The sequence below is a fragment of the Medicago truncatula genome, chromosome 4 (genome assembly GCF_003473485.1).
Source record: "Medicago truncatula cultivar Jemalong A17 chromosome 4, MtrunA17r5.0-ANR, whole genome shotgun sequence".
Lineage (NCBI taxonomy): Eukaryota > Viridiplantae > Streptophyta > Magnoliopsida > Fabales > Fabaceae > Medicago > Medicago truncatula.
The window spans coordinates 15,529,819-15,546,986 of NC_053045.1; the positions used below are offsets into that span (position 1 = coordinate 15,529,819).

General features: G+C 32.4%; 1 protein-coding gene across 1 annotated transcript; it reads right to left on the minus strand.

Annotated features, from left to right (window-relative positions):
* Positions 1-1,452: 1,452 nt before the first annotated feature.
* LOC25479596 (beta-amyrin synthase) lies at positions 1,453-15,474 on the minus strand. Its single transcript, XM_013587992.3, has 16 exons — positions 15,225-15,474; positions 7,005-7,190; positions 6,643-6,732; positions 6,292-6,489; positions 6,114-6,198; positions 5,746-5,912; positions 5,463-5,654; positions 5,193-5,306; positions 4,892-5,011; positions 4,688-4,810; positions 4,475-4,573; positions 4,276-4,332; positions 3,782-4,150; positions 3,461-3,544; positions 3,286-3,369; positions 1,453-1,725 (listed from the first exon to the last, which is right to left on the minus strand). Exons 1-16 carry the CDS (start codon positions 15,423-15,425, stop codon positions 1,603-1,605), a joined length of 2,292 nt encoding a protein of 763 aa, XP_013443446.1. The 5' UTR covers positions 15,426-15,474; the 3' UTR covers positions 1,453-1,602.
* Positions 15,475-17,168: the final 1,694 nt, after the last annotated feature.

The window sequence follows — 17,168 nt, forward strand, 5'->3', positions numbered from 1 at the left end:
ATGTGTTATTAGGAACTTATTGATGTCAAAAAAGAAATTTTTCAAAAGGTAAAAGGTCATATAAGGGGCCACTACTATCTCCTTGGCCTATATAAGGCAAACTTTAAGACCTCACAAAGGAATCTCTCTTCTAACCCTATCCTCATTTCCCACTCATATACTAACTTAGGCGTCGAAGCACATGCATGTACATAACCCCCTCAGTTCCTCCGTGGGCCGACGACCTACCACCACAAAGATCGTCATCTCTCCTTAATGGTTTGTCGTCATCAAGTTCATGCCTTACACCCGGTAAGAACACTTCCTCTTCATATATCTTGTTATAGGAAGTTAAGTTTTCTACTTTTGCATCATAAGAATATGATACTAGATGTTCATGTCATTTTTGTTAAATATGGAGAATTTCAATTAAGTATGACATTGACTATAAATAAAGTCCACCTACGTCCAGAATGGAATAAGTTGTTTCATTGACTATGGGAGCTTAGGCTTGGACTTAAATTTAAGCTTGGTACAGAACCAAAAAATTGTTATTAAAATCAAAGGATCTAACGACATTCTCAAGTGTTTCATCTTCAAGAAAGGACTCCGAGCTGATAGCATGTTTAAAGTGAAGCTCGAGCTGAAGGTGCCCAAGAACATGAGCGTTGCTAGCACGGGTTCAATTCTATATAAACTATGAAGAAAAGTTGTTGGGAGACGAGGTTGAGAAGAGAAAATCCAAATGCGACAACAAACTTCGAGATGGTGACGCAAAGAAAAAAAGAAAGAAACTCCCTGAAAGATTCGTGAAGTACACTCCATAGAATACAACAAGGGAAATGATCTACCAAGACTGCACCAACAACGAATTCCGAGAAGCGAGTATCACTGATTCACTCCCGTCATAGAGGGGAGAGGGACTGACAGGTCTAAGTTTTTCAGGTTTCACAAATCAACCGGGCATAACACTAAAGATTGCTTCCATTTCAAAGACGCAGTAGAGGAGCTCATCAAAGAGGGGGAACTTAAAAAATTCACCAAAGATGACAACCTTTAGGACAACATAAGGAAGCACATATGATCGCCCTAGAAATCATCAAGGCTGAGCAAATAACCAAAATGGAAGAGGTCGTCCGACCGAGGTGAGGCTCCACCCCGGAAGTCAATAGTCGATATGGAGAACAAAGATGTCAAGCCCGAGAAAGAAGAAGACACTCAATAGGGAAAACACCCATTCATACACTCCATTGAAATTAACACTGAATCATCCTTCTCAAATCATTGCCATTAAAATAATATATTACAAATCAAAGACCAATGTTACATTTGAGGTATGGTACACAAACCTTAATACACACATAAGCTAAATGCCACCATACAAAGTATGGTGACATTTGTGTTTACTAAATGTCACCATACTTGGTACATGCATAAGCTAACATGAAAAAAACATTATTTAATATATGGAGGTAATAGGTTAGCTGCCCAATTTTATTTTATTTTTGAATGGCCAAAATAAGAACATAACTTGGCTTCCCAATGTGATTGGTTCTATTTGCCTGATTCTTTCTTTGTTGCTATGGCTTTTTCCTTTTTGTGCTCACAACATTTTAAGTTAAATTAAACCGCAAAGGAAGGCAATGGAACCCGTCTACGATACTCAGCCAGAGCCCACAATGGAAAAATATTTCTATACATTGGGTAATGCAACATACAATTTTTCATGAATACTCCTGTGAGTTCCTGCGATAAATAAAATAAAATAAATTACTAATTGGAAGAGATATTAAATGCGAGCATACAATTCTACTTCTTTGATATTAAACTTATAAGAGTTTTCTGAGTTCTTATATCATATGATCACGAGAAGAACTCAAATCCAAAGAGAAGTTTCTTATATGGAAGAACATCATGGCTAAAGTATCAGGTTAATTGAGGCTTTAATTTTTTTTTTTCTATTCAATGTTGAACTTATAACAATCCACAGTGTCACACAATTAACATGCCAAAAGAAGTGTTTAAATATATTTGCTCCAAAAAAAAAAAGTGTCCACATATATGTTTGGATGAGTAGTAACTTTGACAAAATCATGGCGTGACACTGCGGTTTTATTAAAAATCAAAGTGTAATTTTAATTAAAATCATGGTTGTTCATTGTGATTCTATCAATCCAACCATGAATCTAAATATTACTTAAGAGATCACGTACAACAAAACTTTATAATTATACAGTGATAATAACTCGTGTCTTGTTTTTCAAGACCACGATCACTACTAAAATAAGTATAGTCGATTTTAAAATAGAAATGATATTTGTACCAATGTTCCGTAAATCGAGTGTTAACTCTGTGAGTTTATCGAGTTTAAGTTTTTAGGTACCAATATCGTGTTAACTTGAAGGTAAACTCGATTTCTGGTAAAATTGGAAGGTTTGACGAGTTTGATCGAGTTAACACTCGTGTAAACTCCACCGAGTTTTACGAGTTTACATCTAAAAACATAAATAAATAATGCCCTTTTTGGACCTATTTTTTTCAAAACCCAATTCCTTTTTTACAAGCCCAAAGACTGAAACGTTTACTGAATAGTTACCTTTACAATAACACATTGTTCTTGAAATGAAACGTTTCTTTTTCTTTCTTCTCTGAGTTCTCAAACCATGAACATGGAAGCATATAACAGTTAGGGTTGCGATTCCGACGGTGGAAATTCATATTTCGCCGTAGGCGATTACGACGCCGGTTAGGGTTGCAGTGATGGTCTTTGTTGACCTTTTGAAGAAATTAAATAGTTTATTTTTTAGATAGTTTTTATTAACAACTTTAGGAACTTGTGAAACTTTCTTTTTTGGATGGTTTTATGGATGGCTTAAATTTAGAGACTTATGAAACTTATGATTTTGTGCATTAATTTTTGTATTTTGATGCTAAGTTGCGCATAATATTTTATTATGGTAGTTTCGTATAATTTGTCTTTGTACTTAAGTCATATTTTGCACTACTGACCTATTTACAGTATTATATTAGCTTACATATGTCATGCATATAATAAATTTTATATATTCTTAACAACTTTTGTGACAACTTTTTCTCTCATACTCATATCATGTTTTTACTTTTTCTCTATTCCTTTGGTTTTTATGTCAATACTTAATTTTCTTTGTAAATCTATTGTTGAGAAATAAGTTGTCATACAAATGGTTGTTCTTGTTCAAATAACACAACTCATTTTAAAATTGTGAGCTAATAAAAAAAAAAAAAGAGCCATGTTATTTAATATCAAAGGATTGATTTGACATGAACCTGTTGGGGCCAATCTCCTTGTTTCAACTGAGAATTTATAAGCAATTTTGCAGCACGATGGAGAGGAGTAGGGTCAGTCTCTGCCTGTACTTATAAGGAAGATGAAAACACTCATTTTAAGTATTTTAACTTTTAATTTATGATGAAATCACATATAGAAATATCAAAGTCAAACCTGGCCAGCATGAATTAAACCCATAAGAGCCCATGCAGTTTGTACAACATTTGACTCCTGGCTTCCTTCAAGAGGTACATATACCTGCATTATTATTATTATTTAGTAAGACATCATATTTTGAATTTATCAAATAACTGGTAGCTAATTAGTAACAATTATGAACCCTATCCAGAAGTCCTAGCTCAACTGGCAAAATGCCGAAATTGTTAGGCCTGATGTCATGATCGGGGTTCGAACCCCGGTACCTCCACTTGTGTGTGTGAGTTTATAATGGCTTTGCCATTTCGTCTATCTACAAAAAAAAAAACAATTATGAACCTTTTTAGGGCATGAAAGATAGCTCTCTCCCCAACCACCGTCGTTTCTTTGTATTGTGAGAAGAAATTTAACAGCTTTACGAATAGCATCACAATTAGTATAATTCTTGCCAGCAGCTGCTAAACCACCAAGAGCGAACCAAGAACCATAAGTGAAACAAATTCCCCAACTTCCATACCATGAACCATCAGTTTTTTGTGTATCTTCAAGGAATCGAACTGCATTGGCAATCAAGTTATCTATCTCGTTCTTCCTATGCCCTGGATATAGCTTCTTGAACAAAACTAAAGCTTCAATCGTTGTTCCAGTGCACTCAACATATTCATGTTCAATTACCATGTCCTCGAAAAGTTCTGTGGGATTTAGTAGCTGGAAAATAAACAAGAAAGCTAATTAGTTTGCGTAAACCCACTTGGGTTGACCTAGTGGTATAGGTTTCGAATCTGGAAGTGTGCTTCTCCTTAAGGTCTCAGGTTCATCAGTACAATACTTACTTCTAACCATTCTTGACCTCCTGCTGGCTCCCAAGCTGCCAATCCACCATTTTTACCCTAAAATCCAAAAAAGATGTCGTGTCAGTGATTAAAGTAATTTGAACAACACCTTGCGTTAATGTTGATCAAAGATCAAGTAGAAATTTGAATGGTCTGCGAGTAATTAAAAGTATATGACAACAAATTGAACAGTACATGCCTGAAGTGACAACAGGAGATTGACTGAATCATATAACCTTTCCGGTTCCATCTTTTCCCCCACAGTTGCTGGAGGAAACATTGATAATAGTAAACAACACTGAAACACCATGGAAATTAAATTTACCTGTATTAACTTGCTTTTTTTTTTTTTTTTTTTTTGGTGAAAGCTTATTATCAAATTATGCTATTCATAGCCTATGTTGTTAGTTACCTTCAAACCTTCTGCGGTACTATCAGAAACTTGCCATCCATGGTCTTGATCGGAGAAGGTCCATGAACCTTTAGAAATATGACGATACATACTCTTAAAATCTCCAGAAGGGTTGTCGCTAACCTGAGAAATAAGAGTATTATAGATCTAAACAAAATAATAAATAGTGCCAACTACATTATCTATCAACAAAATTAAACTTACCTGTGATTTCTTGATGAAATCATGACCTTTCGCAAGTACTGGGCCAATTTCCTCAGTTAGGCCAGTGGCAAGCAAAGCTTGAACAGAAAAACTAGTATTCCATCCTTGGCTACCCAAACTCTGAGTTGTATTGATAGAAAAATAATTTAATTATGTGTATACCATCCATTATAATCATAATAACAGAAGTAAAAATAAGAGTTAATATACCTGTTTGTCAAATGACCCCTGTTTGTTTGCAGGGACTAAACACATGTAAAAACCTAAATAAATAAATATATAAATAAATAAATAAATATACCTGCATGGTCATTCCATCTTCGGAAATCCATAAATAATCGGGGACCCTTGCAAGATGTTTTTTGAAAGCATCTCCATTTGGATCTTCAACCCAACAGGCAAGCATACATAAAGCCTGATAAATATATACATGTTACAACTAAAAGGCTATTTCATTTGGATCTCCATATTTCAATTGATTCCCATTTTCATTGGAAAATTAAAAGGCTAATTCTTCTTATTTTGATGCATAAAACTAAAAGTCAATATGCTTAATTGTTATACTAAATACCTTTTCCACACATGCAACAGTTATGTATCGACTATTCTCATCCTCGTAGTGAATATGCTTCATTGCTACTTGTAGGGCTTTTTCTCTGACCAACTTGTTGAAAGGCCAACGAGTTAGAAGTGGCTCAGTAAAAAGGTAAAAGCTATCCCATATTAAATCTTGTATCAAAGGATGAGGATAGTAGATATCTTCCTGTTGAGCATAAAATGGAACATTATCCCTCATACGTTAAAGAGATGTGTAAATTCATACACTGTCATGAATTAGAGACAAAGAGCCTCACCTTTGCACATAGGTGGCGTGCTTTTTTCCAGTTAACTTTACCATAAGGTTGAGTATGAAGTTCTTCTCTCAACTGTAAGACGAGTGGTGTGATTGGACCGACAAACCTCTTTCCGTACAAGTAAGACATCGGTAAGTATACCAGTCGACAATAGCACCACATTTTAGCTGAAATTAAACTTAGATGAAAATCAGATAGATAAACACTCAATTAAGTAATTTATTTCACATCGCATGTATAGAATTACAGGAAATATTGTTTGAATAAGAGTAGTTAGAAGATTCCTATTAACGTGTATAATTGTAATTCTCCGCGAACTTGGATTACATAAACTATAAATGGAAGAAAAACATCTTAATGAACTCAACCTGGATGCATAGGGAGAAATGAAGGAAGGAGCCAAAATTCAGGTGGCATTGGGTTGCTTCCACTCCAATCAAAAAGACCAAGTATCTATAGGTAAAAGATATATTCAAATTAGAAACATATTATATGTTAGTTTGCAGACATTTTTATATTGATTGAATAAAAAAAAACGGTACCTACCGAAAGCCATGTTTTTCCCCATGAAGGTATATGTGTTACACCACCATGAACACGAATCCAGTGTCTTGCTCTAGCACAAGCATTGTTTTGACCGCCATCAGGACCTTGTCCAAGAATCCGCATACATATGTAGTTGAGTGCAGTAGAAAACATGATGCTGTGACCCTCAATGTGTAGCCCCCACCCTCCATCTTCATTCTGCAAATGAAACCACAAAAAGGTCAATATATCAATTGTTGATATATAATAGTAATCAACATAAAGAAATGTCAAATACCATGGTTAATTAAGCAAAAGAAGTAAGTACTTTGGTTTCTTGAATCATAAATGTGTGTTGAAATGGAATGATACCTGGTGACAATATATGTAACGAAGAATCTCTTTACGATGTTCCGGTGGGAATACAGAATCAAGATGTCCAGTAATGTAGAGACAAAAAACCTGCAATATAAAAAATTAATGTTTCTTAGTGTTTAATCCAGATAAATTCTTATCTTTCTGAATAACGTCAATAAAATAACATTTTTGTAATCAAATTTGTTTAAAGGTATAATTAGAAGGAGAGAGATTCTGTCAAAAACAGTGTATTTTTTTTATATACAATATAAATACACAATAACACTTTTACTGCTCCTAAATACAACATAAGTACAAAGGTGTGTGCGCACCTTGCTAGTTTATATTAATATATTGAGTGATTTGTAAGTACTCACCAAAGGAGGAACGTAAAATAGAGGCCCTGCAATTTGAGCAGGCCAATGGCCATCACTGGTTTGCAATGCAGCTAGGTGATGTGTGCCTCTTCTCAAAGCTGTTGTGGCTTTCTCATATGTTATTTCTTCTTCATCTTCTATCTTCACACCGGCTATTGTTTGCTTGAAGTTATTTTCTTTTAGGACCTACATACATGTGCCGAGAAGGGAAAAAAAAAAAAACAGATGTGTATTATTGAAGATGAGAAAAATGAAATTATATCTATGGTTTTTAACTAAAAATACACCTTTTCATTGGATATAACAAACTATGAGAAAATTTTGGATTTGATAAAATCATGGTGAATTTAGTTAAGAACCATATGATTTAAGGAATTTTACCTAAGTTTTTTCCAAAAGCCAATATCCACGAGTGTAAACCAATTTAAAGTAAGGGATAGTTTAGTAAATATCCCTCAAGCTATTTGTTATAAAATAAAAGGGGGTCTAAGTTAGCAAGTTGATGCAAGTTAACAAATATGTTTTAATGAAAATTATTAAAGTAACTCTCAAACTATTAGTTTTAAATAATAAAGATGAAGGATATTTTTGTCCAAATGAAAATGTACACTTTTGCTAATTTGAACCTTCATGTTTGTTGGTCTAAGTTAGCAAACTAATATATATATATAAATAAAACAGCCTCTTTCAGCACTTTTGAGCTGACTTTTTTTTCTCCAAAAATGCTCACAATTTTAAATACAAATAACACATGTAACAATCATATAAAAAGTGTAACAAACTACATGAGAAATTTATCAAATAGGTGTATATTTTGCTTATGCTTAAATAATATTAGAGCAGTGTTATTTGAACATTCATTTGTTGGACAACTATATTTTTACAAAGAAAAATATGTATTAGCACAAAAATCAAAGTAATAGAGAGAGAAAGTAAAATTATAATGTAAGTTTGAGAAAGAAAATTGTCACAAAATTATAATAAATGGTTATACAAATATTATTTCTCATAATCTTATAATTTGAAGTTCTTTAGAATAAAATATCTAATTTGGCTACTATTATTTTGCAATAGATTGTGACCAATATGTGCTTGAGGAGTGCTATGAACCATCTTTTTCTAATACTTTTGTATAACATTCAATATTTTAAAAATGGGAACGCAGATTGAATCGATAAGAGATTCAGTTCTTGCTTTAATCGGTTCAAGAGGTTGAACCGCGCGGTTGAACAGGTTCCCCAATCTCATTGATCTGATTAACTTGATAAGTTTCTTTTTTATCGAAAAAAAAGTCTTTAAATGTTTTTTTTCATTTGAATAAAAAAAGTCTTTAAATGTTGTTTTTCTTTGACCTCACAATTTTCATAATACGGAACCGATTCTACGGTTCCTTTGGTTTTGAGGATTCATTTTGGTTTTGAGCGGTTTTTCTTATCAGTGACTTTTAGAGCCTTTACGGACGAGAAGCAATTTTGATTCTCGGTTCAATCAATTGGTCCAGATTGAAAAACATTGTTAACACTTGTTCTTTTGTTGGGTGAAACTTAAGTATCTGACACAATAAAAATATATTTAATACAAAGTAGTGAGACACACACGTGTGTTTCGTTGAATTAGAGACACACACGTGTTTCATTAAATAAGAGTGTGTTAGTGATAATGTAAAAATGAGAGTGTTTATAGGATTTCTCTTTCTTTTTTTTGAACAAAGTTTATAGAATTTCTAGCATATATATATATGAAATGACATTATTTTTTCTTTCTTTCTAATATTATATGATATGATGTTTTAGTTGGATTTTCTGATATCATGTAGTATTTCGTAAGAAAACTAGCAACCAATAGCCATGACCTATAAATTTATTTACTTCCATACAAGAGGCAACTGTAAATTTAATTCCGTTTTAATCCGTATTGTAAGATTGCTTAGCAATGTAGTAAATGTCTAAAAGTGTAATATTTAAAAATAGGTTCCTTAACCTTTAGTTGTTTTTATATACTTATACATATTGAAATAGAACATTAAAAATGTTAGTGTCTATTTTTAAAGTATCGTATGGTTATTTAAAATATGCATATAAATAATATATATTTAATTTTTGATGTGAAAGGAACACCATAAATTGCGAGTTAAAATATCCAGCCAACATATCAAACACTTCTGCGCTACATTCAACCATCTAAATTATAAAAGATCATCTATACTATCTAGGCTTAATACATCATTTGGTCCATTAACTTATTTTCGATTTTCAATTTGGTCCCCTAACTATAAAGTGTCTCAATTTGATCCGATAAATCTTCTTCCGTTTACCATTTTGGTCATGTCCGTGTGTTTTTTAATATCTAATATTTTTGATATGTTTTCGACCATTCGATTGCAGGTCTATTATGTACCACACTGAACCACCAACACCTAATTTTTTCCCTTTCTTTATCTTCTTCCTTCCACCCCTTCTTCATATTTTTTTTTTTTGAACAACAAAATTTTATTAAGAGGTTACCATGGCTGAAAACGCCTCACAATACAACCAAAATCCAGAAATTACACAATGGCTTGCACAAGCAAAAACCAAAACTCCCAACAACATGGCCATAGAAATACACCTCCCCCTAAGCCACCAAAACAAAACAAAAACATGACTAAAAGCGCCCAACAATAACAAGGGAAGAACAGAAAACATAATTGGTTAAGCCCCTCCAAGACCAAAGGTGTTAAGGCTTTGTAAAAAAAACACCACTTCTTCATATTCATATGAAATCCATCAACATTCATACAATATACCTTAAAAAAATTCAAGAAAAATCCAATATTTAACCAACAAATAAAATTCAGATTCATCAATTCATCCCTTCAACATCATGAATTCATGGCTTCCACGGATTCAACATCAATTAGAACCCGAATTATGGACCAAATTGAGACAGTTTATTGTTAGGGGATCAAATTGAAAACCAAAAATAAGTTAAGGGATCAAATGATGTATTAAGCCTACTATCTATAAAGAAAATATGAGATTTTGAGAGATTTTAAGCTGACTTTTTGGTTATTTCAATTATACCCTTAAACAAATTTTTTTATAATAATATTATATTGTTGGTGTGATTAAAAAAATAAGAATTTTGTTATATTTGTTATATTATTGTTGTCATTGAAAAAGATAAATATATTTTGTTGAGTTTGTTACATTTGAAAGTAAAAAATACCTATACTTATAATATTATTATTATATATAAAAAATTTAATATAAAACTTGCGAAAATGACTGGTTCTCAATATATATCAAAAAAATTATTACGGTAACGCGTGTAAATTATGAACGGTATTTTATATGAAATTATGATTTTGATTAAATTAAAAGTACAAATATTTGTGACTTTTAAATTCTAACAAACCTTAAAAACCATGTTTATCTTTTTCGGAAATTAATTTATTCATACTGTCATCAATGGCGACTCTGCTAGGGTTTGCACCCTCTCGAGAGCACAGCCTGTTTAATTGATCTCGTTGATGATTGTCCATCAATTACCAACATATAGATAATATTGCCATTCATTATTTGGTTCTTTCACGTTCTGCTATATAGAATTCATTTCCTAATTCTCTTCCATTCCATCAATAGAATTCACTGATTGCTTATTTATCAAATTGATTAGCTATTGCAAAAGGGATTTGGAGGAATAGTACTGCTGATCGTGTCCACATCAACTATCCTTTTTCTGGTGTGGCTTTGCTCGCCTAGTCATGTTTGACTGGCAGGCAGAGCTTGCGCCTCCCGTCATCTCTACAACCATGACTGCAGGTCTGCACTCAAACATGACCACTTGTTCTCCTGCTATTGTCGCTGCTTCTGCACTTGATCAAACCATTAGTTCTGCACCTCTTCGAGCTCCAGCTCTGGCTACCATTCAGAAACCATCATTCGCCCAGGCATTGCGTGGTTCTCCGGTGCAATTTGACCCTCTTCCTATGCCTACCATCCGTGGGGAAACATTGTCTGTTAAAATCACTGATACTGTATACTATCGTGGATTAGATTTTTGCAAAACCAATCTTCGTGGTCGGTTAGTTTTGAACAAAGGGGATAAACCCTATTCCATAAATGACATCACTGCCAAGCTGCAAAAATTGTGGAAAGTAACGGGGTCGTGGCATATGCTCCCCCTTGGTCGAGGATTCTATGAATTATTCTTTGGCTCACAAGAAGATATGTGCACCATTTGGGCAGCCGGTACTGTTAGCTTGAAGCCGGGATTGCTTAGACTGTTTGAATGGAATAAGGACTTTAGCATTCACACTCATCGGCAAACTCACACCCAGGTTAGGATCCGGCTATGGGAATTACCGCAAGAATATTGGATGGAGAGAACCTTATATGAAATTGCAGGGGCGGTGGGAACTCCATTGATGACTAATAATGTTACAAGAAATAGATTGTATGGACATTATGCACGTATACTTGTGGAATTGGATCTGTCGAAGGATATTTTTTACGAAGTCATGGTAGAGAGGGAGGGCTATGCGTTTCCCATAGCTATTGAATATGAGGGTCTGCCGGAATTTTGCACTCACTGTAAGAGTATTGGTCACAATGTATCATCATGTCGTTGGTTACACCAACGAAGGGAGAGCAATATGGAGCAGCCAATTGATAAGGGTAAGAAGCCGACTCATTCTCAAAGATTGAAGCAAGGGTAGCAGCCGAAAGACAACCCGGATGGCATTGGTTCATCTAAGGCCTTTGGTACGGCATCACCTACACAACAAACAGATGATAGAAATGATAAAGCCAATGATATTGTCGATCCGGAAATCATTGCAATGGAGGCACAAATTACACCAACACAACAGAAAGCAACCAATTTCGAACTTGTGCAACAAGAAAATTTGGCTCGTTTGGAAGGAACAGACACGGAACAAAACTTGGGATCCGCTCCTTCTAATGTTGAAGGAAAGCAGCATGACGACACTTCGACACATATCACACCTCCTCAGGCAGCCATGGCTCGGTTACCAAGCACATCCATTCATGTTTTGGAGAAGGTTACTGCAGTAGAGCACGTTAACGTGCAACATAAGGTAATGAAACAAACCCAATTGGGAACTCAGGAAGATGTTCATGAGACCCTTGATTCTGACATTGTTGTTACGGATATGGAGCAAACCGCACCACTGCCCCTTGACACCCAAACAGTGGCGCACACCACAGATGATAACATTATGCAGACAGTTCGGGTTACCCCTACTCAACACCGTAAGGTTCAAATTTCTAGAAATGTCCAGAATGACTTGGATTTATGGGCTAGAATTCGTGAATATGACAAACGGACCGCGGAGGAAGGATTCACTCAAGTTCTTTCCAAGAAGCAACAACAAGCACAGAAAAAACAAGTTTTAGGAAAATCGTTGTATAACACTCGTACAAGGGGTGGCCCGTCACCACCTGCCCAATGATTTTGCTTTATAGGAATGTCTGATATGGCATCATGCTGATAGCTTAGCGAATTTGGGTCATGGCATATGGATTTCTTTCGTGACAGAGTTGGTTTGCCTAACTACAGGTTGTCTGTTTTCACATTTTCTGTTTTCTGTTTGTTTTTCTTCAGAGGGTTTTGGCATAGTCCTCCCTTTTCTTAAATATTTTTTTTCCATTTTTTAATAAAATTTTGGGTTAATATGTATTTACCCCCTGTAATTTAGGCGAGTTCCAGTTTACCCCCCTATGAAAAAAAAAGTTTAGATTCCAACCCTGTAAAATAAGATTCTTTGATTTTAGCCCTTGACCTATGTGACTGTGCAGGATTGCTGACGTGGCGAGCTGATGTGGCATGTTGACTGTGCATATCTGATTATGTGGCATGATGACTGTATTATTATTATTTATTTTTTTAAAATAAATTCAGGAAAAATTATTAAAAAAAAAAAATAACTAAAATGAAAAAACAATTATGAAAAAATATAGAAAATTTAATAAAAAAAATCTGAAAAAATTAAAAAATCTAGAAAATTTAAGAAAAAAATCACGAAAATAAAAAAAAATCTGGAAAAAGTTAAAAAAAATAAAAAATTCTAGAAAAAATTTATATATATCAAAATTTTCAAAAAATATAAAAAAATTCTGAATTAAATTAAAATTATAAAAAATTGAAAATATAATATTATATAATTATTTTGATTATGAAAATTTATTTCTAAATTCCAAAATATAATCTAGATGAATAACAAGATACAATGGATTTTGATTGACACCGGTATATAAGTCATGTTATACTATTGAATAACAAACCCTTAATTCTATTCTTCATGATCTAATGTTATTTTTTTTTAATTATTGAAATATTTTCCAATATTTTTATTTTTTGTATAAAAAATAAAAAAACAAACTTTTTAATTTCGAAAGAAAAATCTGAACTTTTTTTTAAAAAAAATAAAATGTATTTTCTTATTATATTCATGAATTTCGAAATATATTAAGTTCCTAAATTTTCCAGATATATAAATTTTTTGAAATATATATATTTTTCTTATATTTTTAACTTTTTCCAGATTTTTTTATTATTTTTTAAATTTTTATTAATTTTTCCAAATTTTTTTCATTTTACCAGATTCTTTTTCATTTTTATTAAAATTTTCAGATTTTTTTTTATTTTATTAAATTTTCCATAATTTTTTTTAATTTGTTTAATCATATTTTTTATTTTAATTAATTTTTTGTTTTTTTTTAAATCATAAATGCCACGTGTACCCTTTAAAAAAATTAAAAATAAAAATAATTATACAGTCAGCGTCCATTACACGTGTGTCTGGTTTTAAAAAAAAATTAAAATTAAAATAATTACACAATGGCGTGCCATATCAGCGTCTGGATGGGGTCAGGGGTGTTTTGTAGAGAATTTTAATATTATAGGGGTGTTTTGTGAAGAATATTCGTATTATAGGGTTGAAATCTAAACTTTTATTTTTACAGGGGGGTAAACCGGAACTCGCCTAAATTACAGGGGGGTAAAGACATATTAACCCTAAAATTTTAGAGTTTGGCGGCATAGGACGGAGGTTTCCCGGGTGCCAACCTGGTTGGAATGTCGGTATTTTCCCCTGATGTCTGTCCTTACTCCTTGCTTAGCAAAAAAATGTTTATCTTTTTCAATAACAGTAGTAATTTAACAAATATAATATAAATTCATATCTTTTTTAATGTGACCAACAATATAACATTAATATATGCAAATTTGATTAGGGTATAAATAGAATTATAAAAAATGCTTCCGAAAATATCTATCCCATTTGTATATAATCTATATCTATATTATATCTATGCTATATATAACAAAAATAGCCTCTTTTAGATCTTTTAGGCTGACTTTTTTTTCTTCCAAAATTACTCTCAACTATCAATACAAATAACACATATAACAAATAGATAATAGTAAATTCAAATATCTAAATAAAATGTAACAAATTATATATGTTTGATTTTTTCCTTATCATCTAAAAAGAATAATTGATTTGCTCAAAAAAAAAAAAAGAATAATTGATGAGAGTGAATTCAAATATTAAAAAAGTGTAATAAACACAATATTTATTTATTGGTTACCACCCAAATATATCGTGTAACAAACACTTTATGAGTATATGTCCAGTTTTTTGCTTTATCTTTAAAAAAAGTGTAAAAAACTAGATCAATTATATGTCACTATAAATATAATTAATAAAAACAAGAAATTATCATCGATACATTGATATAACAATAAATGATCATTATTTTCCTAAAAAACAATAAATGATCATTATTTTATTTTTATTTTATATACAGATAGACGAGAATATGACAAGTTGATAAATAATTTCGTTACATGCTTTTACAATAATTTGTTTTTTTGTAGATAAATCGATGTACGAATAATTTCCATTAATATTTGAAAATTGTAATCAAAACTATAGAAACAAACATAATAAAAATTACGGACATAAATTGTAGGAGTAAATATTATGAACACATGTTAGCAGGATTCAATATAAAACTATATATTTAGTTTTATCGTACCTCTAACGGGCTTAAAAAAAGGAATAAAGACAACAATACAACAGTATAGCCATTAACCATGTAGCTAACTAGGTACCTGTTCCCGTGAACTTTAATTCAGTTAGTAAAGACAAATGTATAATATATGCAAGGTCCGGGGTTCGAATTTCGGCCACCACAAAAATAAACTAGGTACCTGAAAACGCCAGAGGAGATCACCGCAGGGCTTGACTTTGAAGCGGTTGTTATAGAAATTCTTACGAGCTTCTTCAACTTGGGCCCTCTCTTCTTCACTACCTGCTTCTGGATCATACTCCCATGTTTGTCTTCCCACAAAGTTATTTGTACTGAATAAGTATGGGTTATTCCCACCTTCTGCTATCTTCAGCCTCCACATCTTTCGAGTCAGTGGTGAATGATGGTAGCAAGAACTTATTTCGATTCCACACTGATATGAGAGTCATTCCTATTGCCTCTATTTGTAGCATTATTTTTTGTTGTATTATTAAGGGATTAAGCACACGCTGTCAAACTAAGTGGCTTTTAGTACAAGTTACGTATTTTTTTGGTAGAATTAGTACAAGGTAGGTTTTATTTTAGGAAAGTACAAGGTAGGTTATCAGGCCTGTATATATTAAAAACCTCTTTGTTACTATTACAATAAAAATGATTTTGATATAAAATAGAGCTCGTTTGTTACCGGAAGAGAGTCATTTCTATTGCCGCAGCTTATCTTTATTTATTAATTTTGTTAGATATGCAATAATTACCTAATTTTTTCCCGCTCATTTGCTTTATTAAGTTTGCAATTATTTAACCTAACAAATTCCATCTAAAAAAATGCATCGCATCAATTTCATTCCTATCCTCTTGCCTTTTTTTTTGATAATATTATGTACAATTTTTATTTTTGAACCAATTTCATACCTTTATTTCATTTCTATCATGTTGCCTTTTTTTTTTTTTACATTATTTTCTACACGTATTTAATACGTTTACAAACAGAATACCCTAATTTTCATGCAAACTCGGCTACCCAAAACGTGTTTCTCTAAAAAAAAACTAAATTGTGGTAAATTTCACACACAACACAAGAATCATATATTTTGATATTTAGAGGTTTGCAAATGGAAAGACGTGACCTTACAACTCTCCTATCATACCACTGTTTAATTGGTAACTTTGATTCAATTCTGAATTTTGTTTTCTTCCATTTTTTGGATTGTTATTATTAGTGTTTTTTGAATTATACAATTGTCATACTGTTTGTAACATGTTGTTTTCCATTGATTTGGTAGGTCCTTTGATGACTCATCCTATTACTGAGATAGACGAGACTGTCACCAAACTTCAATTGAAGTACATAACATACATAGTTGAGTACGACACAAGATGTAATCTGTCGTTTTCCTTCCTAACTTCTTCCTCTTTTTTTTTTTTTTTTTTTTTTTTTTTTTTTACGAAAACTATCATTCTGCAATATATTATTTGCCATCAGAGGACCTAAAGTTTTGGTGTGAAATACAATATTGTAGTCGCCAACACTAAGCAGTTCACGTAATACATAATACAAAGCAGTGTGAAATACAATATTTATCGTTTTAAAGCCATTACTATTCCTATTACTTTTAATTGCTACTATTACGTTACCCTATTTTTAATTTTTTTGGTTTGCTGCTATTATATTACTATTCATCCAATTTTCAATTAAATTTCATTGATGTTGTGTTTGAATTATTATGAGGTATTTAGTTTCATGTTGCTGCGCCTGTTTACCATGTTTTAAATTGTGGATTGTTATTGCTACTGTTTGGAGCCGTATTCCTTATATAAATATATATTGATTGTTACATTACTGTTTGATTTTCGATTGCCATTGCAATGGGTGAGAATGATTTTGTTTCTAGCTAGAGTTATTGCTTAGGAATTTCCATTGTCTAATATAATTTTGCTTCTCTCAATTGTTATAGTTAACAATTTTAGGGTGTTGTCTTCCTAACTTCTTCCTAATATGTTATTTTTTAGGACACAAAACATGTTAAGTTGTCATTTTCCTTTCTAAGTTGTCGTTTCTGTTTTATTTTAGGGTGCTGTCAAGTTACCAACCATGTTTGCAGCTGAATTCGGAGACAAAATCAAT

Coding starts and splice junctions, on each gene's coding strand:
- LOC25479596 (XM_013587992.3), bottom strand. CDS start 15,425: ATGTGGAGGCTGAAGATAGCAGAAGGTGGGAATAACCCATACTTATTC. Junction 5,655..5,745: donor CACGCCACCTATGTGCAAAG/GTGAGGCTCTTT, acceptor TATGCTCAACAG/GAAGATATCTACTATCCTCA. Junction 4,151..4,275: donor GAGGTCAAGAATGGTTAGAA/GTAAGTATTGTA, acceptor TTTATTTTCCAG/CTACTAAATCCCACAGAACT.